The sequence below is a fragment of the Hirundo rustica genome, chromosome Z (genome assembly GCF_015227805.2).
Source record: "Hirundo rustica isolate bHirRus1 chromosome Z, bHirRus1.pri.v3, whole genome shotgun sequence".
Lineage (NCBI taxonomy): Eukaryota > Metazoa > Chordata > Aves > Passeriformes > Hirundinidae > Hirundo > Hirundo rustica.
The window spans coordinates 21,426,435-21,453,013 of NC_053488.1; the positions used below are offsets into that span (position 1 = coordinate 21,426,435).

The 26,579-nt window shown below is 47.0% G+C and overlaps 1 protein-coding gene across 1 annotated transcript; it reads left to right on the forward strand.

The window, feature by feature from the left end:
• VCP (valosin containing protein) lies at positions 1-23,266 on the forward strand. Its single transcript, XM_040089377.1, has 17 exons — positions 1-160; positions 5,003-5,114; positions 5,494-5,666; positions 7,418-7,560; positions 10,661-10,791; positions 12,386-12,517; positions 12,935-13,037; positions 14,757-14,890; positions 15,161-15,296; positions 16,298-16,410; positions 17,025-17,189; positions 17,294-17,416; positions 19,116-19,328; positions 20,601-20,909; positions 21,761-21,916; positions 22,246-22,400; positions 22,811-23,266. The coding sequence occupies exons 1-17, from the start codon at positions 144-146 to the stop codon at positions 22,914-22,916; spliced, it is 2,421 nt and encodes an 806-aa protein (XP_039945311.1). The 5' UTR covers positions 1-143; the 3' UTR covers positions 22,917-23,266.
• The last annotated feature ends 3,313 nt before the right edge of the window (positions 23,267-26,579 follow it).

Consider the following 26,579-nt stretch of genomic DNA (forward strand, 5'->3'; position numbering starts at 1 on the left):
CCGATGAGTCGGCGCTGAGGCTCAGCCAGCGCGGACGCCCCGAGTCCTACGCCCGCCGCCCGCGACCCCCGCGACCCTTCGGACCCCCCCGCCCGCCCTGAGGAGCCGCCGTCCGCCGCCCCTCGCCCCCTCCCCGCAGCGCCATGGCCTCGGGATCCGAGTAAGTGCGGGCGCGCCGCCTTCCCGCGGCCTAGGCCTCGCCGCGGCCTGGGCCCGGTCCGGCCGGCCCACTGCACCCTGGGCGTCCCGCGGGCCCCAGGCGGGCGAAGGTGGCGCCGGAACGGAGATGAGCCGCTTCCCGCCGTCCGCCCAGCCACGGCCGGGCCTCGCCGGGAAGTGTCGAGTCATGGCGGGGGGCGAGGCCGGGCCGGGCCGGGCCTCCCGCCGGGCCACCGCCGGGCCTAGGGCCACCCGCCCGCCGGGCCCTGAACTACGGAGTGCTTTGTTTTCTAGATCCGTCCAGGGCTCCTCCTGCTCGCAGCGGTCCTGAGGCCGGGACTGGCGAGTGACTTGGCGCTAGCCGAGGCAGACATGTTGTGCCGGGCATGGCCGAGGCGATCGGCGGTGTTTCCGTCTCGGCTGTCTTGCCTCACTCTTCCTGGCTCTACTCAGTTACAGGCTGAGGATCATCTTCCGTGCTCCTCAGGAATGAGTAACAGTCTCTGCACTCAGCCCACGTGCATTTTGAGCGGAGTAAAATAGAATCCAAAGATAAATTTTCCCAATCCAAGAATACTCGAAGTGACTTTCCGACTTCACTAGAGGCACTTTTGGCCCCTTTTGGTGTTCTTTGAGTGTGTTTTTCTTTTCTTTTGCAACTCCTGGAATACAAACCCTGCCAGGTCAGTTCCTGCGAGGTGTGCAGGCATTCCGTGTCTGCAGTGGAACTGACTTTCCCAGACCCTGGTTGTGCAGCTGGGCGGTGTTAACAGTGCTTTTAAAAAGGGATTTCTACTTCAGCAAAGTTCTTCTCACCCACGCAGGAACCAGCAGAAGTTAGTTTCCAGCTGGAACATGGTTACTTTTTAGATGCCATTTTTTGTCACAGCTGCTGGCAGCCATCTTGCTGAACCGAGCCTCAGCATGGCAAGTAACATTCCAAAAGCTAAGGGAGTGCGGTTTCTGAAGGGATTCCTGTTTTCCTCTCCCAACCTGTCTGACATAGTGTTGAAAACTTGGCTTCTCCACAATGGGTCTAAACTCCCCCTATGGTTGTTTTGTTTCAGTAAGTGTCTGTATAAGTCACCATACACCTCAGACACTTCACTTGGGGATAAAAACGTTTTATGACTTTTCTCTTTTAATATCTACCTCTGAAAAGCAGTTCAGTCTGTAAATCAGGTGGTCAGGTTGGTAAGAAATTGCTCACGGGTTTTGGGGAAAAAGTTTCACTGGGAAGTGAGTTCACAAGGATGGTGGTAAAAAGCCACGGCAGTGTGCAGAAGACATGGCTGATTTCATTTTCGTTACTGCAGCTGGAATCATTGTGGGCAGTGACTTTGCTTATTTTTAGCACCGACTTGAAGGAGCAGCTTCTTTCCTTACTATAAGTGGAGCTTTGGAGGTTGATTATCATTTTCAGAAGGATCACTAATTGGTAATGACTTTCTGCCCTGGCTCTTCATACCGTCCCCTGTGATGCCTCTAGGCATTATTAATTGCTGAACAGGGGAGCTCTGACACAGAGAGAAACCACCAAGTGTTGTAATTAAGTCCATGGGGCTGTGTTGGGGCAGGTTTAGGTTGGATACCAGGAAAAGGTTCCTCCTGAAGGTGGTCGTTCACTGGAACAGGCTCCCCAGGGAAGTGGTCACAGCACCAAGCCTGGCAGAGTTCAGGAAGCATTTGGACAATGATCTCAGGCACATGGATTGATTCTTGGGGCTGTCCTGTACCGGGCCAGGAGTTCAACTGATGGGTCCCTTCCAGCTCAAGATATTCTGTGACTCTATAAGTTGTAGAAAGTCCCCCTCATTCTCCCATGTGTGAAATGAGGCTGTTGAACTGCTTTACTGAGGGAAAAGGAGGCTGAGGCAACCTGTAATGGTTGGCCTTTAGGGCTGGTACATATTTACTTCGGTTTTATAGATGTCTTGCACTTTATATGCAATCCTGACCGTTTGCTGTACTGCTTATTATGTCCTCACTTCTGGCTTCTGTCTAGAGGCAGGTTAATACAGGCCTTGAATTTCCTTTTAATTCTGAAACAGCTTTAAAGTTACGTTTTGTGTTCAGTTTGTCTCTTTGTTAAGTCAGGGAAAGAAAGAGGTGTGAGGGAGCTGACAAACGCAGTGGATCAGGGATGTGATCTGGAGGGTTTTGACCAGAAGCTCATCAAGGAGATTTAAGAATTACCTGGGTTAGTTTTCTGTCCCTGTCCTTTCCTGAAGTTTCCCAGCAGGAGTAGGAAAGTTGGCGGGAGAGAGTCCCAATCCACGCCTTAGGCTTTGCTGCTTGGTATTTTCTGCTTATGCCCGTCTTCCCACAGATGTTGGGGTTTGTCTGAGTGTGGTTGAGGTACACAGATCATTTTTGTCCTGTTGTTTCAGCACGAGGAACCCCTGGAGAGATGCAATGAGGGCAGATGATGATAACAATATTGTAAATTGCTGCTGAAAGATGGGTAGTGCTTGTTTGTCTAAACCTTACCCTTGTCTGCAGGAGAAATAACATCATTTCTCTGCCTAGCTGACATGTAATTCTGTTGCACCTTTGTTTTTTTCCTCTGCAGAGCTGTCAGGTCAGAGCACTGACGCTGACCCTGCACATTTAGCTCCCTGGATGCTCCTTGTTGGAAATTTTATTCCATTTTTAATGCCTCCAATCCTTTTCAGTCTGTCTAAGTATATCTGATACTGATCCAGCCCTCAGTTCTTTGAGAACTGTAGGTCCAGTTCTTCCATACTAAAACTTTTTTTCTCTTATTTGCCAGAACCAAGTGGATTCTTGCTGTGTTTTTATGTACTGCTGTATGTTGAGAGCTACCCAAACTTTCTCTCCAGTTTTTTGCAGCTTTTGTTTTGTGTACAGTGTTGATTGAAAAGCTTCCACTTGTTACCCAGTTCCTTTACCATTTGGTTTTGATGTGGTGTTCCATGCTGTTTTGTACGCTGTAATAGCAGTCTCCGCATCCCAAGAGGTAGACACTTAGTTTCAGGAACAGTTCACGTAGCCAAAGTCTGGCAGTGGTTTCTTATCAAAAGGTCTTGGGATTCAATTCTTATGTGCAGGAGTTACAGTCACAACTCTGAATAACCCAAATAATGAGTATTGTGTCTCCCTGGTGTCCCTTAGCTGATATCTTGAAATCTATTTGCTGGATTAGTTTCCAGTGGCCAGGAGCTAATGAGGAGGCAAAGTCCTTACAAGTACGTTGTTGGTTTTGTGCACTGTTTAGCCATAATCTGCCCTGACAATGTATTTGTTCCATTTTCTTATTGCTCTCTCAGTTTTCCTGGAAATCGCAGACTTTTTAGGACTCACAACAAGAACACATTTTTAGATTGGTTGTGGAATTCGTGAGCCCTTTCCAGGATGTATCCAGCAGCTTTTATTGTGTCCTCTTTTTTGCTCAGACAGTAGATGTGCAATGTCTTACCTCTTGCACTCTTTTAACAAAGAGAGGAAAAAAGGTAATTTTCAATAGTGCCGGCAGTCCAGGAAAGAACATGTTTTACAACTTGCTTTGTTCACTTGAAATAATGTTGTCTGTTATTTGCAACATTTCCTGTGCTACCAGCGTTTAAGGGAAGCTTGAAAACCTTTTGAAAGCAAGCTGGCTGCTCTCATGGTCTTGCTTGGTATTGTTTCCCTTTTTACAAGTCAGAGAAGGGAGCCAACACTGCATAGGCTGTCTTGGAAAAGCCTCTGTCTGGAGGTGGGGAGGGCCCTGGGTAGCATCACACCATAGATATGTCGCTCCTCTCTGATGGACTCTTAAAAATGCGGTGAACATGCCAAGTGCTGCCATTTCCACTCAAAGTTTGGTTTCTTCTCGTCATTCTGTCTCTAAAAGGGTGAGATGGACCCAAAGTTATGACTGCTGCCATTGTCCACAGAGCTCCCTACTCTTTGCCAGTGCTTGCTGCTTGCTTAGGTCTGGGGAAGATTTTATTTTTCTTTTTTATCTATCAGAATCAAGTCAGACTATGCAAGGTATTCTCTTGTGACCTTGGGCACTGACATAGTCACATACTTGGAGAAAGTAGTCACCCTTCTGGGGTAAGCTGCAGCAGTCCACCCCTGCTGTGTGTGGCTAACGTACAGCTTCCAAGAATAAGGAGGAGCTGCTCAATAATAAGCTCATATTCTGTCATCGAGTGAATTATTTGGTGTATTAGATTTTGAAGGGGAATGGTTAATCTGCCCTTCTTCCATTTCCTTGGTGTTTTACTTGCTCCATTTTGTCAAGGCAAATGAATTATTTCTGGTGGTGTTGTAGGCCCAGAGCTGTGACTTTTGTGAATGTATTATGGAAAAGAGCTAAAAAAACCCCCAACATAAAATCATTTTCTGTGAGCACTGGAATATTTCTACAGCTTGCTAGGTTTAACAAACAGCCTCAACAGGCTAAACTCTTAAAACTCTTCCTGTCAGGTTTGCTGCAGCATTGTCCTTTAATGCCCCTATTTATCTGGGATTTGACACCAAATAGACTTGAACTTTTGCTTTGTTGGCAGCAGTTACATGAGATTTCAGATGAGTCTAATTCATTGAGGCAAATCATCTTACAGTCAGCAACATCTCACTGACCACTTCTTTTCGTAGATAGCTTCATAGCTGTATCTGTTGGAGGCTCATAGTTACATTTACTGACGTAAAACATCCTCCTTTGAACTCCTGCAACTGGTCTCTGGGAAGTAATGTTCTCCTTTGTGCTACAGACAAGTAGAGTTTATAAAAGACAAGACAGCAAAGAAACTTGTAGAAAGTGGGGATGAAACCAGGATGGCTGGAGAGGGCCAGTATCAGTCAGGCTCATAAGGTGTGTTTTCTCTTCCAGCTCTAAAGCTGATGACTTATCGACTGCTATTCTGAAGCAGAAGAACAGGCCCAATCGGTTAATTGTTGACGAAGCCATCAATGAAGACAACAGTGTTGTGTCACTGTCCCAGGTGCGTCATCTGAGAGGCAGAGCATTTAATCTAGTAATTTGCAAGTTGTTGCTGTTTGTTAACTTGAAATGTAACTTTGCAATATGAGTACAAGTGTTTACCTCAGAACCTACAGCTGTTACCACTGAGGGAGGGTTGTCTTGTCTCCTGACGCTCCTCCTTGATAAAATGGTTTTTTTGAGCCTCAGTTTGTAGGATTCAGTTGAGCTTGTGCCCTTCCTCTGTCTTTAGGATTAGCTCTATACTGTAGTAAGAATCTCTGTTCTCTGGATTTATTATATCACTTCCAGGGTGTAATTTCCAAGGTCAAATAACTCTCTTTCAAATGCTTGAATTCCTGTTTTTTCAAAAGCTTTTTCTAACACTTTGCTGTTTACAGGCAAAGATGGATGAGCTGCAGCTCTTCAGAGGAGACACTGTCCTGCTCAAAGGAAAGAAGAGGAGAGAAGCAGTCTGCATTGTTCTGTCAGATGATACCTGCTCAGATGAGAAGATTCGCATGAATAGGGTTGTTCGCAACAACCTGAGAGTGCGCCTGGGTGATGTGATCAGGTGAGGACAGTGTTACCTGTGGAAGACATTTGCAGCATCACACATTATCTTGTAGTACCTGCCCTACTGCAAAAACAAGTTGAAGCCTGTAAAAAATGAATGCCAGAAAAAAGTGGCGCAGCCTAATAGCAACATTAAAAATTCCCCAAGGATGTTTATATTCCAATTTTTGTTGTAAAAATAATTTTTAAATTAGGAATGCTTAAAAAATGTTGCAGGGATTTTGTTGTGCAGCACTTGCAGGAAATAGAATCGTAAAACGATTTGAGTTGGAAGGGACTTTAAAAGTAGTAGTAAAACTTAAAAATGGATCTCTGCTTACAGGGGACAGGTCCCATTCTGTGATGAGAGTGGGTAGAATGGTAGCACATGAGCATTTCCTGAACAAAAAAATGGTTTAAATAAGGGAAGGTTAACAGCTTCTTCTCCTCTTGAGCATTGTCTCTGAGAAAATGAGAGCTTGGTTCTGACACCAGATTTTCTGAAGCGATCTCTAATAATTTTTAAATGCAAAACATGTCTCATACAAACTTGATAGATGAGAGAAATGAGGCTGTTCCACCCATCCCTCTGCCACTAAAAATGCAAGTTTTAAACACCGCTGTAATTGGTTCAGAATGGTACTTTGTGTCTTTGGATTTAAAGTAGAGGTGAATTCTTATATTAACCTGATGTGAGATTCCTGTTGGAGTCTCTTCAAGCATGACAGACCATGCTCTCATCTACTCTGTTAGCACTCTGTAGTGGTTCCCAGCTTCTCAAATGTGTTGCCAATTGTCTTGACTCGTTGCAAGGTCAGGGAATTATCACACACTTGCCCTCAAAGTTTTTCTTGCCAATCTTTTACTGTTTATAGTGTTGCTGTGTCCCGGTTTCTGCCAAAATCCAGATTCATGGACTAATCACTTCCTGACTGTGGTCTGTCAAATATTTTTCTTCTGGGACAGTCTTGTCTTTTCTTTTACGCTTTTGTCGTGTCTTCTCTGTAAAGCATGTGGTAGAAGAGTCTCTGCCTAAAGTTACATATGAAAAGCTGAGTGCTGCTGAGCTGCAAGTTCCATGGCTGTTTTTAGCTGGTGAAACCAGTTTGTGCCACAGCTGGATACTTTGAGCTGTTGCTACAGTAGACTGTTGTGCTACACTGCAAAATAATAACTGTAGCATGTATTTAAAAAGGGAAAAGGGCTTTCAGCCTTTAACCTAATCATCAACCCTCACAAAGTGGGACTGACAGACACATGGCTGCAAAGGTTTTTACCCCTGGTTGGTACTGTGAGAGCCTTTGCTCGTAATTAGATTTGTCAGCAACAGGGACTCTGGGCACTGTAGTGAGAGAGAGGAGGGAAGAAACTTTTCTCCAGCTCACTTTTCCTTCCAGCTGGTTCTGCAGTAGCTTGTTGAAATAAAAGCTACCTCATGATTCTCGCAGGTCTTCAGACTATATTAGAGATATGTGAATGTGGTGAGGGGGTCTGTAGAAGAGCAGAAGGGTAGGAGGAAACTACTTAAACTGTCCAATGGTCTTGGACAGGGCTGAAAGAAGTGAAGGCAAATGTGTGCTGTGAAGACTAGCTCTTGGTGGGTATGATTTCTGCCTTGTCAGCATTGAAATATTCCTGTGCGGGTAGGAAGTCTCACCAGGGCTTTTGATGGTCTTTGGATGTTCTTTCTTGGGAAGGGGTGTGTCTGGGTGTAACACTGAGGTGCAAGTCCAGCACAGTGTTGCTAACTGGAGTTTTCTTCTTTTGCAGCATCCAGCCTTGCCCAGATGTGAAATATGGCAAACGTATCCATGTGCTGCCAATTGATGACACAGTAGAAGGGATCACAGGGAATCTGTTTGAGGTCTATCTCAAGCCCTACTTCTTGGAAGCTTACAGACCTATCAGGAAAGGTAATAATGCCTGTCACTGAAGTCCTCATGGCCTTAAGTGTGATCTGGTCCTGAGACTAAGGACTAGCTCACACTAGTGAGCTAGCTCACACTTAGTCCTGAGGCTGAATACAGAGAATTTCTAGAAGCTTGCAGAGATCTTCGAGAAGCATTAGACCAGCATCTGTAGGGAGAGATTTTGCTAGTGGTGATTTAAATTTTCCATAATCTTCAGAAGGAGTGATTGCTGCTGTTGTCTGGCAGAGCAGTTTGGTAATTCTCCTGCAATTTTTTTAGCTATATGAGATGGGAGAACATCAGAAAGGCTCAGGTGGATCTTGGGAGAAAATCTCATTAAACTAAGTTGCTACCACGTGATGTTATTGGTAAGTTGGTTGAGTGTATGTTGTGCTTATCCAGTTTCATTAAAGATTATCCTTCATTAATGTGGTAATTGAAGGGGGCTCAGGTTCAGATCCTCACATCTGGAGTGGAGGAGTCGGTTGCTGTCAGGTGCTGAATGTGGTGATATGTATATAGCTGCCATAGAAGTGATCATATGAGCATTATATAACAATTAACATCATGCAATTTAGATAATTTCCTACTCTCGCCTAAAAACAAATCACCTTGACCCATACACTGGACTTTTCCATCTTCCCACATTACCCACAAAGAGCACCCAGGTCCTTGAGGAAAAGCAGAACTACGTGTGGGTTTGCCTTTGCCTGAGGCAGCAGTGACCCAGACTGTTTATCCCAGCATATTTTTTATGTGCACTACAGGAACTTTGTCTCCTTCTACAGTATGTAAAAGTGTTGGTTGGGGAGGAGCAGTCACCAGCTGGCTTTTGCTATGTGTGTCCCAAAGTTTGCTGGTCCCACTAGTCTTTGCTCTCCATGTAGTCATGAGCAGTCCATAGCATCATTTTGGTTTTCCAGAGGCTGGTGCACAATAGAGAGTACTATACACCCTCTCAAAATTATGCTTTGCCTGTCCCTGGGATTTGAGTAGCCTCAATGCCTGATGTTTTATCATCAGCTCCAAAGGCCTTTTTTTCCTCTTAGAGTACAGAATAATATAGAACAGGCTTCCAATATGCTGGGCCAGGTCCGAGCACATTGCAGTGATCTGTGTCTCTCTGGAACTGCCAGGGTGCCGGCACACCCTTTTCCATATATTTACTAGTTTTTCAGGATTCTACATTTGCTCTGGAGTGAAATTCCAAAATATTTTAGGTAGTCACTGGCCTGGACACTTTCCCCTCTGGGTGATGTTCTTAATATATTAACTTTAGACAAGACCTGAATCACATTCAGCAGCATGCTGTTTCACAGTACCAACCTTGCCAGAATTCCAGAAGTGTTTGAATAATACCCTCAGGCATGTGGTGTGGTCCCTGGGCCTGCCCTGTGCAGGACCAAGAGTTGGGCTCCATGATCCTCATGGTTCCCTTCCAGCTCAGGAAATTTTGTGATAAGAATCAGGCTGGCTTCAGATGTATTGAAAGAATGTTAAAAATCTTTAAAATGCTCAAGTGCTACTGTAATCAGTCTGGCATTGGAAGACAACGGGGAGGAAGATATTGGGAGGGAGATGTAGGAAAGGTGGTGTTACCAGTAGTTCCCAGTGGATGGCTCCCGAAGGACAGAGTAGATGGCAGTGCTCAGTTCACTCCTCAGATTTGTCTCAGGACCAGTGATTCCAATGCGTCATAAGGCAATACTGCAAAGAACAACACAAAGATAACCTTAGCCCAGGCAGGAAGGACAATAAACCTCACCAAAGGGCACACCTACACCGAGTGAGGTGTTAAAAAACACACACCTTGAGAAAATGCATGAACAACCACTGTCACCAGCTACTATTATATACTGAATGCTTATAACAAATTCGGCTTAACATTCTCTGCTGAGATCTGTTGTTGTGCCAACCCTTTGTCCCCATGCTGGCTGCCAAAAAGGACTGTTGTCCTCTGATCCCAGCATGTGACTAAATACCAGACAGCTACTCACTCCCCACCCAGCTGTGGGATGGGGAGCAGATCAGGAAAAAGGAAGCACTTGTGAGTTAAAGAGCGTTTTAGTAATTGAAACTAAATGAAAAATAATAATAGTTGTAATGGAAAAGACGGGGATGAAATGCAAAAAGCGGGTGTTGCACTACACCTAAGAGGAGTTGGTCACCACCTGCTGAATGATGCCTAGCCTGCTCCTCATAGGTGTGTGATGTCTCCCAGTGAAATCCCCCCAGTTTATGCACTGGGCCTGGTGTTCTGTGGCATGGAATATCCCTTTGGCCAGCTGGCCTCAGCTCTCCTGGCCATGCTCCCTCCTGGTTTCTGGGGCAGCTGCTCATTGGCACAGCATGAGGAACTGAACAGTGCTTGAGTTTAGGGTGAGCACTGCTGTGTGTTACCAGCATTATCCTCATACTGAATTTATCCTCATACTGAATCCAAATCACAGCACTGGAGAGAAAATTAACTCTATCTCAGCTGAAACCAAGACATGTACACCAGCTGTCACTCTGACTAAATTCACTTCAGAGTAATTTAAGGAATAACTGGGAGGGTGAGTAGAAAACCAAGCACACTTTTGGGGTTGTGTTGATAACACTTCTGCTGTACCATAGATGAAAATACACTATAGACACAAGTAAAATTTATCCAGGTTCTGTAGCCCAGTGCCGCCAGGAGTCACAGTGCAGTGTTACATATTATTCTGCCTCTGGAGACAAGCAATTATAACTAGTAGGAACTAGTTACAATAAATTAAAAAATATTTTTTATTAAGTTAGGGCTTTTTGCCTGTTTTAGAAATGTTAAATTGAAACTGAATGGGAAAAAATGTGATTTCTTGCCTTTGTGTTTTGTATTTGGGCAGGGTGTTCTTTTCTATTGTTTGCTGGTTTTTGCTGGGTGAAATTTGAGAACTGAAATCGTGCTCAAGCTGTTGCAGTGGATGCAGCTCTCGAGTTTAACATGCAAAGCAGTGTTACAAATGCCACAGTGTCTGCCTATGTGACCCACTTCCTTAAACTCTGGGGCTGCTGGTCATACAGGGATTGACATTTTGCAGATGTGGGTTGCAACAGGCCACTGACATGTGGGCTTTTACAGGTGACATCTTCTTGGTGCGTGGAGGGATGCGTGCAGTGGAGTTCAAAGTGGTGGAGACAGATCCAAGCCCCTACTGCATAGTGGCTCCGGACACAGTGATCCATTGTGAGGGAGAGCCCATCAAACGGGAGGTGAGCAGAACCCTGCCATGTGGTTCTCCTGCTGGATCTCCTCTGTCCAAAGCCTGTTTCTGGGACACTGCTTGCGGGCAGCAGTGTTTGCAGTTCCTGTTTTCACATTTTGCCTCCTGAATGTAATGGTCAGATACTCTGGTTTCAGGAGATGAGCTGGTGCTGAAGGTAGTCAGAGAAAGGTACTTTCAGTGTCTTCCTCATATGCTGAAAGCACCAAGGGGTAGGTTTGCTGAGATGCCATGCTTTGGCAGCAGCTGTTTTGTATCTGCTTCCAGATATCTCACATTGTGCTTGGATGCATCTTTTAATTCCAGTGTTCCCTTGATCCTTTTCATGCCATGTGAAAAGAGTAATGGGCAGCTTTCCAAGAGAAATTTGAAATCCCCAAATGGTTTACATTAAAAAAAAAAAATCCCTCCATCTAGCCTTGAATGTTGCAACCTTGTAGCTGCCTTGACTGGCTTGCCTGACCAGTCTTGGTGACCTTACTGTACAGAGTAGGAAATCTTAGGGAAATGAGCTGAGGTGGCTGTGTACTTAATAGAATAAGCACCTTTTTCTGCCTGTGAATAGTGTGAATACTGGTTTGCTGTTAGCTGCCTTCTGTGACTCTTGTGAGCCTGCACCTGGGCACTGGGTGAATCCCACTTGGCCACTTCAGGCCACAGCAGAGATAGACAGGAGTAAGTTCTTCCTAGGCCACCAAAATTCTGAGGAGGTGGAGGTCAGGAATGAAAGAGGGACTGGGATCATGGGATGATGCAGCCTGGAGAAGGGAAGGCAGAGGGACAGGCCTGCTGGCAACTGCCTGATGGGAAGGGATAGATGGTCAGGTTATTCTGAGAGTATGACCAAGGACATGACTGGACGTACTAGCATAAGCTGGATCAAGGGAAATTCCCAGCAGATACTTGGAAAAATGTTTCCCCCAGTCCTGGAGCAGAGCCCAGAGGGTCTCCAAAATTGAGACCTTCAGTGCTTGTTAGGTCCAGCCCATGAATGACCTGTGGGACTTGAAGTGAGCCCCTCTGAGATTCCAGGCTATGTTTTTATTTTAGTGTGGCCTAAGTAACTGAGGCCAGTAAAGGTTTTAATATATACTGTGGAGGAAGAGTTGGTTACAACTGATCTTATCCATATGTCTGGACCACATTCTCTGCTAATTGAAGTCAGTCTCAAGAGGTAACGTTGCACCTGACTATCTGACAGATAGGATATGCCAAATAGTTAGACAGCATTTACTCTAAGGAGTATATTTTATACTGGCATTGTCTCTTGTTACTTCCATTAGCCATATCAAAGAGTCATAGAGTTTGTTTTGTGCTAGAGTCTGTAGGGAACGTGGCAGCAGAAGCTGTCATTCCAGAGGGTGGGCTTCAGTGAAGTCTGAGTACGTGCAGGCAATTCTCTTTATAATGTCTGGGAAGACAGCTAAGAAACAATTTTAAAAGACATCAGGAAGACTTGAAAGGGAGAGTCTCAAGACAGGCAAGAAATGTCTAAAAAGCCATATTCCTGGTTTCTGTACACTGGGAGGAGTTGTTGAACTATTGTTTTCACTCAGATGTTTAATGTATTTCCTCCTGTGTAGGATGAAGAGGAGTCACTGAATGAAGTGGGCTATGATGACATTGGTGGCTGCCGGAAGCAGCTAGCTCAAATCAAAGAGATGGTGGAACTTCCCCTCCGACACCCTGCTCTCTTCAAGGCCATAGGGGTGAAGGTACGTCCCCACGTGCAGGTGGATAAATGGGCTTGCCCTGGGAAATTCCTCTCCACAACAGAGATTTAGGAGGTATCGGAGAGGGGAATAAATAATTTATGGTGTGGGTTTTTGGTTTTGTTTTTTTAAATGCTAGTGTTCGGAAGGTGTTGGCTTACGTGCCCTGGGCACAGACTGAAACACTGGCAGCTTGTAAAGCAGAGTGATGCTTTGAATCAGTGCTGCCAGTTACTGGCAAGATTTTTGTTGTGTATTGTGTGAAGTAGTAAGGGTGTTGATAGCAATGCTGACATGGCAGCTGTTGCATGAGTTTGCATCACAATTTCAGACAGGCATTATCAAACACTTAGGAATTCACTGTGAAGCTGCTTAAGCAGTCAGATACTCACAACCTAAGTCCCTTGCCTTTGTCCTCAGCCTCCACGTGGGATTCTGCTGTATGGTCCTCCTGGCACTGGTAAAACACTGATTGCCCGAGCAGTGGCCAATGAAACGGGGGCTTTCTTCTTCCTGATCAATGGTAAGTTTTGTGGCTGCTTTGGCCCCACGTCTGTTGTGTGCTCGCTTGTCCATTTTATGGTAAGAAATGGTGTTAATACAGCTTCTAGAGCCACATTGTCTTCCTGACATCCTTCCTTACCTGTTTTAAGCATGCCTCTGGGGACACTTGGAAGCCCTTTCTGTGGAAGTATCTTTAGTGGCACTTCCCTGAAGCTTGATTGTGTTGTAGCAGAGTGCTTGGAAGATTGTACTGAGACACAGGGATTCAGCATCTTTCTGTCCAGTTGTGTTGGTGAAGGCAGAACTGGCAGGGCTTCTGGCTTTGCTCCCACCGTGTTCCATTCAGAAAAGAAATGGCTGCTATGGATTCCTCTTTCCCCTCAAGTAAAGCACAAAGACCTCTTGTTTCACAGTAAGGAAGGGACTTCCCTGAAAACTATAATGAGATCCTTTGGATTTCACTACAAGTGACAGAACTCATATTAACTTTCACCTGTAGCAGCTGAGCTACTGGTTGATACCTAATAAGGACCAGATTCTGAATTTTCCACACTGCTTTTCTGTTCCGTTTTAGTCGGTGCTGGAATAAGAGAACATTTTTACTGAAGAAATGCATCTTTTCTTCTCTGATTTCAATCATGTGACAGTGATAGCGAAAGCCAGTATAACACAGCACAGCAGTGACGGGCAGTAGGGTTAGGGACTTGCTTTTCTCTCAAGATAGTGGATGTAAATGGGCTGATTTTAGCTGTATGTTATCCCGTCATGGACTTCTTCAAGTTAATGGAAGCTGTCACTGAATGATAATGCAGCAGCCATTTCTTTAGATGCTTATACATCTATTGCATAATAAAAATAATGCTGTTGGAGTTAGCAATGCATTCGCTGCCTGCTGACCCCAGTCTGAAGCTGCAGGCAGTGCTGTATACAGAGCTGATAACAACTGGTGAGTTACCTGTAATGAAATACTCTGATCATCTACCCACCCTTGTGTCTCTGCAGCTGGCAGCTTTCTATGCCTGAGAGTCAGGTTTATTTTTCTTGGACCCTTTAGAAGCATATTTTCTTTACATTACCACTGCCATCAGCATGATAACAAAACTTTAAAAACAGAATGAATCTCTAAACCTGCACAAGTGTTCAGCAGTTGCAGATATCAGGGGAATGCTGTCCATCCATTTGGGATCAGAGTGCTTACAGCCTTTTATTTTTTATTTAACCTTTGAGAGGAGATGGGGGTTGTGTTTTTGTTTATTTGTAGTTGGTTGTTTTGACATTTTTTAAACTGATTTATAGGATTATGCAGAGGTAAATGTATACTTGTGTAATGTAAACTAAAGATGGCTTCATAGAGCTTTCTCCTTCCCTATCCTGATAATTCATCACCTTACAATTTGATTGCTTCTCTTGCAAGCTCTGGCATTAACTGTGTGTGGTGGCACATTACAGAGAAGCTCACCAAGTGTGAAATAGGGTAAGGAAAGAGGCAGCTAAAGGTAGCTCATTGACTAGTGCTGCATTCTCTTAGATTAAACTGGAAACACCAGCATAATGATTGAATTAATTCTGCATGCTGGTCTTGCCTTTCAGCTGCAGATTTAGTGAATTTGATTGATAGTATTTGCTTTGGCTTGGAATACGGCTTGTCCCATGTGGATGTTGTACTAAAAAAATTCAGCTGCGTGTTTTGGGGGCTAGCTGCCTTTTTTCTGAGTGGCACAGCGTTGCTGTTTTTTAGGTCCTGAGATCATGAGTAAACTGGCTGGTGAGTCTGAGAGCAACTTAAGGAAAGCCTTTGAAGAAGCAGAGAAGAATGCTCCTGCTATCATCTTCATTGATGAACTGGATGCCATTGCTCCTAAGAGAGAGAAGGTAAAGAGAGCCTGTAGGAGGTAAATTAGTATGTCTTTTTTTTTTTTTTTTTTTTTGGTAGCTAGCAGCTGGCATGTGTCTCTGCATTTCACTACAGGACAGAGCAGCATTTCCTTAACACCTGAATTCAGTTGGGCACGAGGACGGTCAGATGCAATTCATGACATTTGTTACCATCTTGTGGCTGTTGTATCTGCTGGCTCTGACGCAGTGCTGGCTGCCATGCCCTTGTGGAGCTGTTGGCCTCAGCACTGCTTTCTGTCCCCACAGACACACGGGGAGGTGGAGCGTCGCATCGTGTCTCAGCTGCTGACTCTCATGGACGGGCTGAAGCAGAGGGCACACGTGATCGTGATGGCAGCCACCAACAGACCCAACAGCATCGACCCAGCGCTCCGGCGATTCGGTAACCGCCCCTGCCCTCGCTTCCCTGTGTGTCACACACTTTGTGACAGGCCATGCTTCAGAGACCCCATAAGGATTGAGCGGGAAGTAATGTTGAACATGTGTCATATAAACTATTGACTTGTTTCCAGCTCCTTGCTTGAAATTGTTTTCCAGGCTTGCAGCTTTTGATGTTGTTTTCTGTGCCATGTTAGGTGAGAATGTGTAGAAAGAAAATAATACTTTGAAGTGAGAAAAGCGTACTAGCCTCTATTAGGTGAAGCTATTTCAGGACACAGTTAAGGAGGAAATGCCTAAGGGGATGTTCGTGTGTTAGATTGCAGAAGGCCCGATTTAGGTTTCTTTTATTAATGAATCGTACAGTAGTTTCTGAGACTCAGGTTTTCAAAACATGAATGTCTGGTGTATGATCAGTTGGTAGAGTCTGTAATAACAAACCTGCCAAGTGTGCAGGGGGAACTGGCCTCTTAAATGTGTAGTGAGCTATTTGAAAGCACAGCTGTGGCTGGAGGAAAAATAGAGGTGCACATATCTTAATGAATATTGCAGTGGTGCCCTGTTTTCCTCATGTGTTTCACCACTTGGGTAATGCTGTGAAAGTTATAAAAAATTAAACCTCTCAGTATTTTTGGACTCTTGTGACAAGATAATCACAAAGGTAGAAATAAAGAAAAATGTCTCATGGTATGTTCGTTCAATGAAGCATAGTATCCCAAAAATTCGGCTCAGAAAACGTTACTAAATGAGCAATCCTCTGTCCTGTATAATCCCAAAGTCTTACTGTTAGTGTCACAGTAGTCTCACTTTCCCTAAATGCCTAATGCCTTTCCTCCTCTGATCTGTCTCTTCTGCTGTGCTGGTAGATGCTGCAGGCAAGCCCAAAACTCTATCATTTTCTGATATTTTGTGGAAAGCATCTCTTTGTTCAGTCAGAGGAAGGCAGTAAGTGCAGCATCTGTGGTGTGCAGAATCAGCAGCTCAACGTGTGCTTGTACTCCTCAGGTCGTTTTGACAGAGAGGTAGATATTGGTATCCCCGATGCCACTGGGCGACTGGAGATCCTGCAGATCCACACAAAAAATATGAAACTGGCTGATGATGTGGATCTGGAACAGGTGAGTGGTGTGCCATTAGGAGAGTCTGTCTGCTTCCCAGTGCTCAGTTTCACAGCGGAGAAATTGTTAACGCTTGATCATACAAGTGCAGTGGCTCAATTAGGACAGCATGGAACTGCATGAATGTGTCATCTCTGGGATTCCTTCTGATCAGTTTACCAGTAACCAAAAGTCCTCACTCACTAGCTAGGAATGGCACAGCTAGGTGAAACAAATGTGTATCATTCCAATCTGGAAGTGCTTTGCCACTGTTGCCCTGGGTTTGTTTGCTGTGTCATTACCTTTAAAAATACAGCAGCTCTGAAAAAGCTCACATACAGCTACATGAACGTTGTGATGTCACTGCACCACCTGTGAGCTGGATGGTTCCTTGTCATCTCTGTCCTCAATAAAGAACTGCAGTCCTCAGGGTTACCTTTCTGCACACCATCTGTATTCCAGATGCAGGCTGGATCTCTAGCAGGCAGTAGAAGGCACAATGTCTTTGCCTTAGCACTTGTCTTAAATGTGCAGCAAAACCCTGGTGTTGCTCTTCTCCCTTTCCAGTAAGGGCCCAGAGCATGTGTCGCCCTTGCTTGTATCCCTGTGAGTCATGGTAAGTGCTCTGCTTTCAGGTGGCAAACGAGACCCATGGCCATGTTGGCGCTGACTTGGCTGCTCTTTGCTCAGAAGCTGCTCTTCAGGCTATCAGAAAGAAGATGGATCTCATAGACCTAGAAGATGAAACCATCGATGCTGAAGTGATGAACTCTCTGGCTGTGACCATGGATGACTTCAGGGTAATGCAGCAGTGCCCCTCATTCTTCTGGGTGGTATTAATTGCTTCTCTGAAGCAAAAGAATGTAACATGTTAGAATTCATATAATACCATTTCTTCTAACAGTGGGCTCTGAGCCAGAGTAACCCTTCTGCTCTTCGGGAGACTGTGGTGGAGGTGCCGCAAGTTACCTGGGAAGATATTGGTGGCCTAGAAGATGTAAAGAGAGAACTCCAGGAGCTTGTGCAGGTAGGGCTTTACAACAGATTTTTTGCTTAGGCAGCTTAAAAAATATAATAATAAAATCCAGAATAGCTTCAGTTTCCTGTTTGGGCTGCAGAGTAAATGCAAAGGCTTTATCGCATTTTAATGGACTGTAAATACCATGCTGTTCCATCTTGGTGAACTTTGGGAGGAGCGTGCTGGGAAGCAGCATCAGGTTTTCCTGAGCTGAGTCTGAGCTGAGTGACATTTTATGCACAAACAGCCAAGTTCTGCCTCTTAAGTGGAGACCAGCAGTGGGACCGCTGCTGAGAATCATCCTACATGGTAGCTTTATCTGCCAGGCACTGGATGGAGGTGCTCATACAGAGAGCTTCTGAAGGGCTCCCCATCAGCCTTAGCACAGGGACAGGTGAGAAGTAGTTGTGAAGCCCTCTACAAAAGGAAAGAACAGGATAAAATGTTACTCCAGGTGTCTGCACTGGCATGGTTTGGGTTTGATACATTCCTGCTTTCAGCTGACACTGTAGAAACATCCTGTCTATGAATAAAAGAATCTAATTTTTTAGTCTAATTTTCTGATGTTAAAATCATCACCTGTCTTGTGTATGACCTCGTTGCTGAGGATAAAGGCTCACATCAGACACCTTGCTGTCTCTGGAGAGCAGAGCAAATAGGTTAGGTAATGAGCTGTTCCCTTTTGCTTCTGCAGGGCAGAGTGAAGCTGAGGTTAAGTGTGCTGGAAAGTACTGAACTGGTACTTAGGAAAGTACTGAACTGTACTTAGTTCCTAGAGGTAAATAGGTTGTGTTAGGTACCTTTCCAAGCCAGTGTCCACTTAAAAACTGCAGTGGCACCTGACCAGATCTTGTGTTTAGTACACCAGAAATCTCAGGTAGTGCTGTCAGGGGCTTTCCCCGTTTTTCAGGTTGTTTCAGGGTCCTTTGCTCCCCTGCACAGCTCTGAGCCGAGCCGAAGGAAGAGACGGAGTTCTCAGGTTTAGATTTTTCAATGTTGCATACTTTGTTTATTTTTTCTTATCTTACAATTTTCTCGGAGTCTGACAAGGTGTTCGCAGCTGCATGGATTCCTCACGTCTCCCCCCGAGCTGGGTTGTCCCTATTTTTTATGCTAATTGCTATGTATTTCTTGTTTACTATTCCTTACCAATGTCTATCACTATTACTAAAAAGGTCATCTTTACTTTGACCCAATCCTCACTAACTACTTTGTGCCACACCAATGCAGCAATGGAGTGAGAGAAGGAGAAGAAGAAGGAGACAACGCCCCAGATTCTCCATCTTGTCCCCATTCACTTCAATGCTAGGAACCTAAAATTACTATTTTCTCACCCTGTGATAAGATAAACTACTATTTTTCACATTCTTGTGGCCTGTAAACCTTCTCTCAGTGTAGGAAGTTTTTCCCATGGACTGAGATCAAAGCCAGTGTCTCTCTGAGCTTTGGGCTGGGGTCCCAGACCCCCCTGCCCAGGTCCCTGACCCTCTAGGGCAACCAAAGGAATGCCCTGGACTCCAACATAGTGCTTCTGTAAAACCAAAACTGGCTCAGAGAAATGTGTCCCTTCCTGTTAGAGAAGAGAGGACATCCAGAGGAGTTAGATTGGATGATCTTGTGAGGGTCCCTTCCCACCCAAACCATTCTGTACTTCCAGGGTAGCCTGTTGTGGTTTGTCATGAGAGGTTTTTGTTTTGTTCTCTTTCAGTATCCCGTGGAGCACCCAGACAAGTTCCTCAAATTTGGCATGACCCCGTCAAAAGGGGTTCTGTTCTATGGGCCGCCTGGTTGTGGTAAGACACTGCTGGCCAAAGCCATTGCCAACGAATGCCAGGCAAACTTCATTTCCATTAAGGGGCCGGAATTGCTCACCATGTGGTTTGGTGAGTCTGAAGCCAACGTGCGTGAGATCTTTGACAAGGTAAGTGATTCTCCTACTCCCTGCACTATCTTTGTGCTGAGGTACCCCCAGAACTTTGTCTCCACTGCATCTGTCTTACTGGTTCTTGTTTGTATCTTTCTGTGTTTTTGCACTGAGAGCAGGAGTGCTCTCCTGGTGTTGGAATTAATCCTCTTTAGCAGCACAGTTGTTGAAACTCTATTCTCTGACTGCAGTCAGCATCTCTCAGTAGAGGGTGATAAATTCCCTAATGCCTTTGGCAGAGATTATGGTTAAGAGGGCACGTGTATGATCCACACCCCTGGAAACTTAAATTAACATCTCATTAATTGTCATAATCTATAGAGTTTTAGAATATCCTGCGGGTTCTTGTTCTGCAATATACACAAATTAGAAAGGAGCTCACTCCTGCTCAGTTAACCCATAGTGTCATCTCCTATCCCAGAAGGTGTCTGCATGGATTATCCTGTCAATTCTTGCTCTTGTGGTCAAGGATGACACTGTTAGAAAAAAGTTGGCAGGAATGTGGAGAAAAATTTAGGTGGGAGGGAAGCTCAGAGACTGAATAGTTCAGCTGTTTGTCCAGAGCAGGGAGATAACTTTGAAATTTCATCAGCTTAGTGCATTGAGTTCTGGACATGTGTGAGGGGTGGAGAATCCCTGACCTCTCTGGACCTGTGTGCTGGTGTTGGAACGCTCTCATTGTGAACAATTTTTTTTTTTCCTTTTTTTCTCACTGGGATTTTCTCAGCTGCTCACGAGTCTCCAGGTCATGAGGCTCCCAACATCCTGCAAAGTGGGGGCTGGAGAGGTGTGCGTGAGTCAGGGCTGCAGCAGGCACCTCCTTGTGCCTGTGATCTTTCCTCCTTTCACTGCACACTGTAAAGAAAGATCTAATTCATTTTAACTACGGATTAGATAGCTGAAGACAGTTGGGTTTCTCCCTTCCATTGGATACCTCTCACCTCCTTGAGTTCATGAATAACCAGTGGGCATCTTCAGGTCTTGCATGGAGAGTTCTAGTCCAGCAAAATGGATCTGCTTTTCACTGTAGATGTTGGAGTTACTACTTTTCTGCCTGGTTCACTGTGTTCCCGCTTAAGGGAAATCCAGCTTGTTTTTCAGGGGTTGTGTGGCAAGGGACTGCTCTGGGGCAGCTCTTCCAAGCTCTCCTTGTGAAGAGCTTCGGGAACTCCTGAGCTGTGTTACTGTTAAGGAAGGCTTAGTGTGAAGTCAGCATGCTCCTTGTTGGGAAGTATTAGCATGAGATAATGGTGCCCACTGCTTTTTCAGGCTCGCCAAGCAGCCCCGTGTGTGCTCTTCTTTGATGAGCTGGACTCCATCGCCAAGGCCCGAGGTGGGAATATTGGTGATGGCGGTGGTGCTGCAGATCGTGTCATCAACCAGATCCTGACCGAGATGGACGGCATGTCCACCAAGAAAAATGTCTTCATCATCGGTGCCACCAACAGGCCAGACATCATTGACCCAGCCATCCTGCGCCCCGGCCGCCTGGATCAGCTCATCTACATCCCCCTGCCTGACGAGAAGTCCCGGGTTGCAATCCTTAAGGCCAATCTGAGGAAATCGCCAGTTGCAAAGGTAGCATCTGCACCCTGACTCTTTCTTGCTTGGGTTTGCTGTGTGCTGTTGGTGTTCCTCACAGGCTATGTGTTCCATCACAGAGGTCTGGAGGTTCATCCGTATAGTAGAATGGGAGAGGAAGCTGGAGCTCTTGAGGTTAGGTGTCAGCAAAGCTGGAAATTGGTCTGCAGGCACAGCAGCTCTTTTCCCTTGATGGGGTTCTGCTCACATTGCAGGATTGGAAAAGCCTGTTTTGGTGAGATGGAAAAGATTCTTGTGCTTTGGGAAAAAAAATACACGTAGAACACACAGGGGTGAAATACGAGTTGAAGGGGAGCCCTTGCAGTGAGTTGTTGCTGAACCCTGTCATAGCAAGAGCTGTGTCCCTTGCCTGAGAAGAGGCAATAATGCAGCTGAGAGTTAATCAAAGAAAAACAAACATGAAGTGAGAGCCCAAGCTTTTTTGTACCGAGCTTACCTAATTGGTTTCAAAGGAGGTTGCAGTAATACTCTCTCACCTGAGGGGGAGAAGAAGGAGGTCGTCTGTCTTAGTCTGCTTGTGCGCTGTCTCTGTTTCCAGTCTGGTGTTTTGCTTGACTCCTCATGCTGAGACCTGAGCAAGTCATACCCTAAATCTGTAGGTGCAGAGGCATTTACAGCCACTCCGTGGATTCTTGGTGGGTGTGAGGAGCACAGCCTACTTTTGTATGTGGTTAACTTTTCCTGAAAATGAGAATCTTAATGGCTGATCTTTCCAAAATTGGCCATAGTTAAGAAAGCACCTTGATAACCCTGGGATCTAAAGACACCTCTCTGTCACTTGAGGATGTGAGGTGTAAAGGAAAGGCCTCTCTTTAATTTTTCTCTAGGATGTTGACCTGGATTTCCTGGCTAAGATGACCAACGGCTTCTCAGGGGCTGACCTTACAGAAATTTGCCAGCGTGCCTGCAAACTGGCCATCCGCGAATCCATCGAGAGTGAGATCAGGCGAGAGCGTGAGAGGCAGACCAACCCTTCTGCCATGGTGAGTGGGACACTGAGCTCTCCCTACCCACGTGTGTGAGGTGTGATGTGCTCCTCTGTCATCCTCATCAGGGGATGAGTGGGCTCTTGTGCAGAGCGTGGAGCTGGAGCACTTTGTTCTCATCTTGTGGGAGGTTGAGGACCCTCTTGGGATGCCTCATGGTCAGCATTGCTCAGGAGGTGCCTTCTGCAGCCCTGACTCATGCACACCTCTCCAACTCCTGCTTTGGAGGGTTTTGGGAGCCTCCTGATCTGGGGGGAAGCTGTGAGCAGCTGTTGGGGCCATGGAGCTTGGGCACACAGCTCACCTGTCCCTTTGTCCTACTGCAGGAGGTGGAGGAGGACGATCCGGTTCCCGAGATCCGCAGGGATCACTTTGAGGAGGCTATGCGCTTTGCTCGCCGCTCTGTCAGTGACAATGACATCAGGAAATACGAGATGTTTGCACAGACCCTGCAGCAGAGCCGTGGCTTTGGCAGCTTCAGGTACCTGTGGCATGTGAGGGGTGGGCAGTGTGGCTTAGCTGTCCCCTGAATACAGCACTGGGGCAGCTTTCTGATGGGTTCTGGGCAACAAACCTCTTTTGCACTGGACATTCCCATTCAACTTTGTGCATAAAGCACCCCTTCACAGCGTGCCCAGGTGTAGGCTGTGCTGCTGTGCTCCAGGTTAGTTGTAGCTGCTCTTTTGGTGCTCCTGAAGTCCCTTTTTTCCTTTAACTCAAGCGACAGCCAGCAGCCACGAGCCCTTTGAACTTCCCTAAGGCTTTGTCCCATTCCTCCCTGCCCATCGTAGTTGTCACTGGGGGTTGGCACAGAGGGAGGTGATGGTGCTGAGCTGCAAGGAGGCTTTTCCACAGCTTCTCTTCTCTCCTGTCCTGCACTGCTGCATGCAGGTTCCCATCAGGCAACCAGGGCGGCGCCGGTCCAAGCCAAGGCACAGGAGGTGGCAGCGGGGGCAACGTGTACAGCGAAGACAATGACGACGATCTCTACGGTTAACTCGCTGTCCTCCGTGGACCAAACTCCACATCAGGCCACGTTGTACAGGGAAAAATCCAATGTTCAGTGGACTCTTGGCTTCTTCATTCCTCAGTCAGAACAGTGTAGCTGCACGTCAGACTTTGTACAGGGGATGTTTTCTGCAAACAAATCCAGAGTGGTGTTCAGTTGGGAGGCAGACAGTGAATTAACAAGGAGGGGAACTGACTTAATTTCTGAGAAATTTCTGTTCTAGTTTATGTGGCAGAATCAGCAGCTTTAGCAAGGGTACAACGCTAGCCTGTATTAAAGAAAAATAAAACCCCACAAAAATAATTAAAAAAAAAAAATAAAAATCCCACAAAACTCTAGCAAGGTCCTTGGCAGGTCCTTTGTGTTGGTGCTGTCTAAACCCGTGTCTCTGGTGCTGTGTGAGCACTCCTTCTCTGGTGGAGTGTGTGTGTTCCCCTGCTGTGGGCAGGGCTGCTCTTCATGCTTAACACCTCTTAGCTCTGTTAATGGAAGAAATGGGTTTGGCAGCATCTCTGCCCTGCCCTGGCTTGGCAGGAGGAGCCTGGCAGCAGGCACCTGCCGTTGCTTTTCCAAGGCTGGCTGTGAGCTCTCAGGTCTCTTGCTGATGTGGCTCTGCAGCAAAGGACCTTTCAATCCCCATCTCAACCAGGCACGAGGGGCACTTGGGGTGTCTCTGGGGTTGTGGTACACTGTGACACTACTGTGGCTGGGGAGAGAGGACCTTCAACACATTCCATGTATCCCAGTTTGTGATGCTTGTCTTGCATCTCTGGTGGAAGGCTGGCCTTGTGACCCAGACACAGGAGCTGGGTTCTCATCACGGTTTCTCTTCCTTTTCACCTGTTCTGCCTCCCTGCCTTGCTGCTTCCTTTATTTTCCCTTCTGTGAACTGCAAAATGTGCTACTGCTGTACTTTGTTGTTTTATGTCAGGGGAGGCCTGGGTCCTAGGGAGCAGGATCAGGACAAGAGGCTGGATATGGCTGAGCCCTCAGCCTGACGGGAGCAGTGGCAGTAAAATGCACAGAGCAGCTCTTAGGGAATGCAGGAACTGAGGGTTTTGTAAGGAGGGTAAAATGCAGTTTGTGTGGCAGAATGCTCCCCTGGGCTTTTGGGGCTGAGCCTCGAGGGGGAGGGCAGGAGCTGTGGGGCTGGGCTGTGGGGTTTCTGTCTCAAAGACTGGCACATCTTGAAGGGCTCCATCAAGCCATCTATATTTAAGGAGAGGATTTAGTGGAAGGACAGGACTGGGCGTGAGAAGGGGCTTGTGCAGAGCCATGGGGATAGGCACAATGAAGTAAGGAATAGTGCATTTAAGTAGCACAACCCCCTGTGCGAGAGGAGGCGGTGCAGGTCCCGAGGGGCTGGGCTGGCAGCTCACCTGTGCTGTCCTATTTGGGAGCTGTCTGCTGGCACCACCGTCCCTGTCCTCACACCACCTCTGCTGGGGAAATTGCTCCTGCTGGCTCTGGCAGGGACTCCTGGCAGCAGGATTGAGGCTGGGAGGGCTGGTGCTTCCCCTGCCTCACTCCATCCCAGTTTTGGGTTAAACATCAGCTTTCTACTCTAGGGTTGATTCTCCTCCCTGAGCTCTGCAAGGGCAGAGATACCAGCTTTACTTTGGCCACAAGGAACCAGACCCAGGTGCTTTCTGGCACCTGGGAAAGGAGCTCTCCAGGACTCCCCCAAACTGTCCGCATGGGATTCTTCCTCCTGCCAGTGTGTGAACATCACCACACAGCCAGCTGAGTAGATCCATCCTGGCATCTTTGCTGTGGAGGCTGGGGCAAGGAGGCATGGCATGGTGGGGTGTGTGCCCCAGCTCCTGGCAGCCTGAATCTTCTCCACTGCCTCTCCTACTTGCAAATGCTAATTGAACCCAGCAGAGAGGCTGGAAAACCTCCTCTCTTCCCTGCTGTCTCTGGGACATGGCTCCCGGTGAGGGAACAGGACCCACAGGATTTCCAAGAGCCTCTACCCCTGCTCTGAGGCTATGTGACCCTGGTGGGAGGACTGAGGGTGTCTCCCAGACCAGCACTCACAGCCCCTGCCCCGTGAACCTCAGCAGCCCCAGGTGAGCAGTTGGTATCAAGGACTGGGTTTAGCCCCAGCCCCTTTCAAGATTCCTCCAGCAGAGACCCCAGTCGGTCACTGCCAGGACAAGAGCCTTTCTGCAGCACCCTCCTCCCCTTCCCAGATCCTTCCTGGGGGGACTGGGCCACTCCGAAGGGTGCTAGAGGGAGGAAGATGCTTTTGGCTCAGGCTTGCCCTGGAAGGTGTGGGATTAATGAGGGAGAAACTGAGGGTATCCCCTTGTTTTGCTGACATGATCAAGACCTCCCTTGCCCCCCTGGATTCCACCTGTGGCCCCAGAGACCCTTCACCCCCCTACAGCCCCTACAGCCAGGCCCCATGGGGGATCACTGGACTTTATGGGAGCCACAGTCCAGCCACGCTTGATGCAGGGTGGGAGACCTCTCTCAGGCCACGGTGTTGGGATTAGAGGATGGTCCCTGATCCAGGAGACTGAGACCCTCCTGCGGCACCCCAAAACCCTCTGGGCCCAGCAGGTGCTCCAATCAGCAGGGGGCCACAAGTGACTGCTCTCAGCAGGTCCCCATCCTGCTCCAGGCAGGCATGGATATGCTGTGGGCATCCCTGCTCCATTGGCATCACCGGCCCACAGGACACCCTTTCACTTGGAGCCCCCCCGGCCATGTGCATCCTCTCCCCATGAACTATCCTAGTCCTGAGGGCATCCCTCTTCCATGGGCATCTCCTGCACTATGGATGTGCCCTCCCCACTGACATTTCCTGCCCCAAGTGTATTGCTTCCCTATGGTTGTTCCTGCTCCAAGGGCTTCCCCTCCTGCGGGGGCTTGAACTCTGCTGGCAGATCAGTACCACTCAGCTGCTCACTCACACCCCACATGCCACAAGCCCCCAGATGACACACAGGGCTTGATGTTCTATGGCATGGGATATCCCTCTGGGCAGTTTGAGACAGAGGATAGAGGCAGAGTTCTTCTAGTCCTGGTCATTGGAATGGAATCACAGAACACCCTGAATTGGAATGGACCCATTGTGACCATTGAGTCCAACTCCTGGCCCTGCACAGGACACCATGTGCCTGAGAGCACTGTTGAAACACTTCTTGAACTCTGTCAGGCTGGTGCTGTAACCACTTCCCTGAGCAGCCGTTCCAGGGGCCAGACAACCTCTGGAGGAAAAATGTTTTCAACCTAAATCTCCCCTGACACAGCTTCATGCTTGCCATAGGATCAGGAATACTATAACCTTTGACTGTGCCTGGGAAACCACCCACTGGAGACCAGGCAGCAAATACTCTGGAACAGCCCTCATTTGTGATTGTTTTCCTTTGCAATTCCCATACCGGGTCTCTATGGCCAAGGTAGGTTTTCCTTCCCACGTTCTTGTGTCCTCTCCATATTCTCGCAGGTAGAACCACCAGGTACCACTCTCTCCTTCCTCTTCCCTAAAAGAATGCCTGCTGTTACCAGGCCGGGGGAATAGAGGACTTCCAAAGACGGAAGGCAGGAAGGAATTATAGATGCAGATCTCTAGGAATGTTCAAGGCCAGGCTGAAGAGAGCTTTAAGCAACCTGATCTAGTAGAAGGTGTCCCAGTCCATG

Excerpts from the sequence above, each read along its gene's own strand:
- VCP (XM_040089377.1), top strand. Across the intron at positions 16,411-17,024 it reads ATGATGTGGATCTGGAACAG|GTGGCAAACGAGACCCATGG; the intron begins GTGAGTGGTGTG and ends CTCTGCTTTCAG. Across the intron at positions 21,917-22,245 it reads AGACCAACCCTTCTGCCATG|GAGGTGGAGGAGGACGATCC; the intron begins GTGAGTGGGACA and ends GTCCTACTGCAG.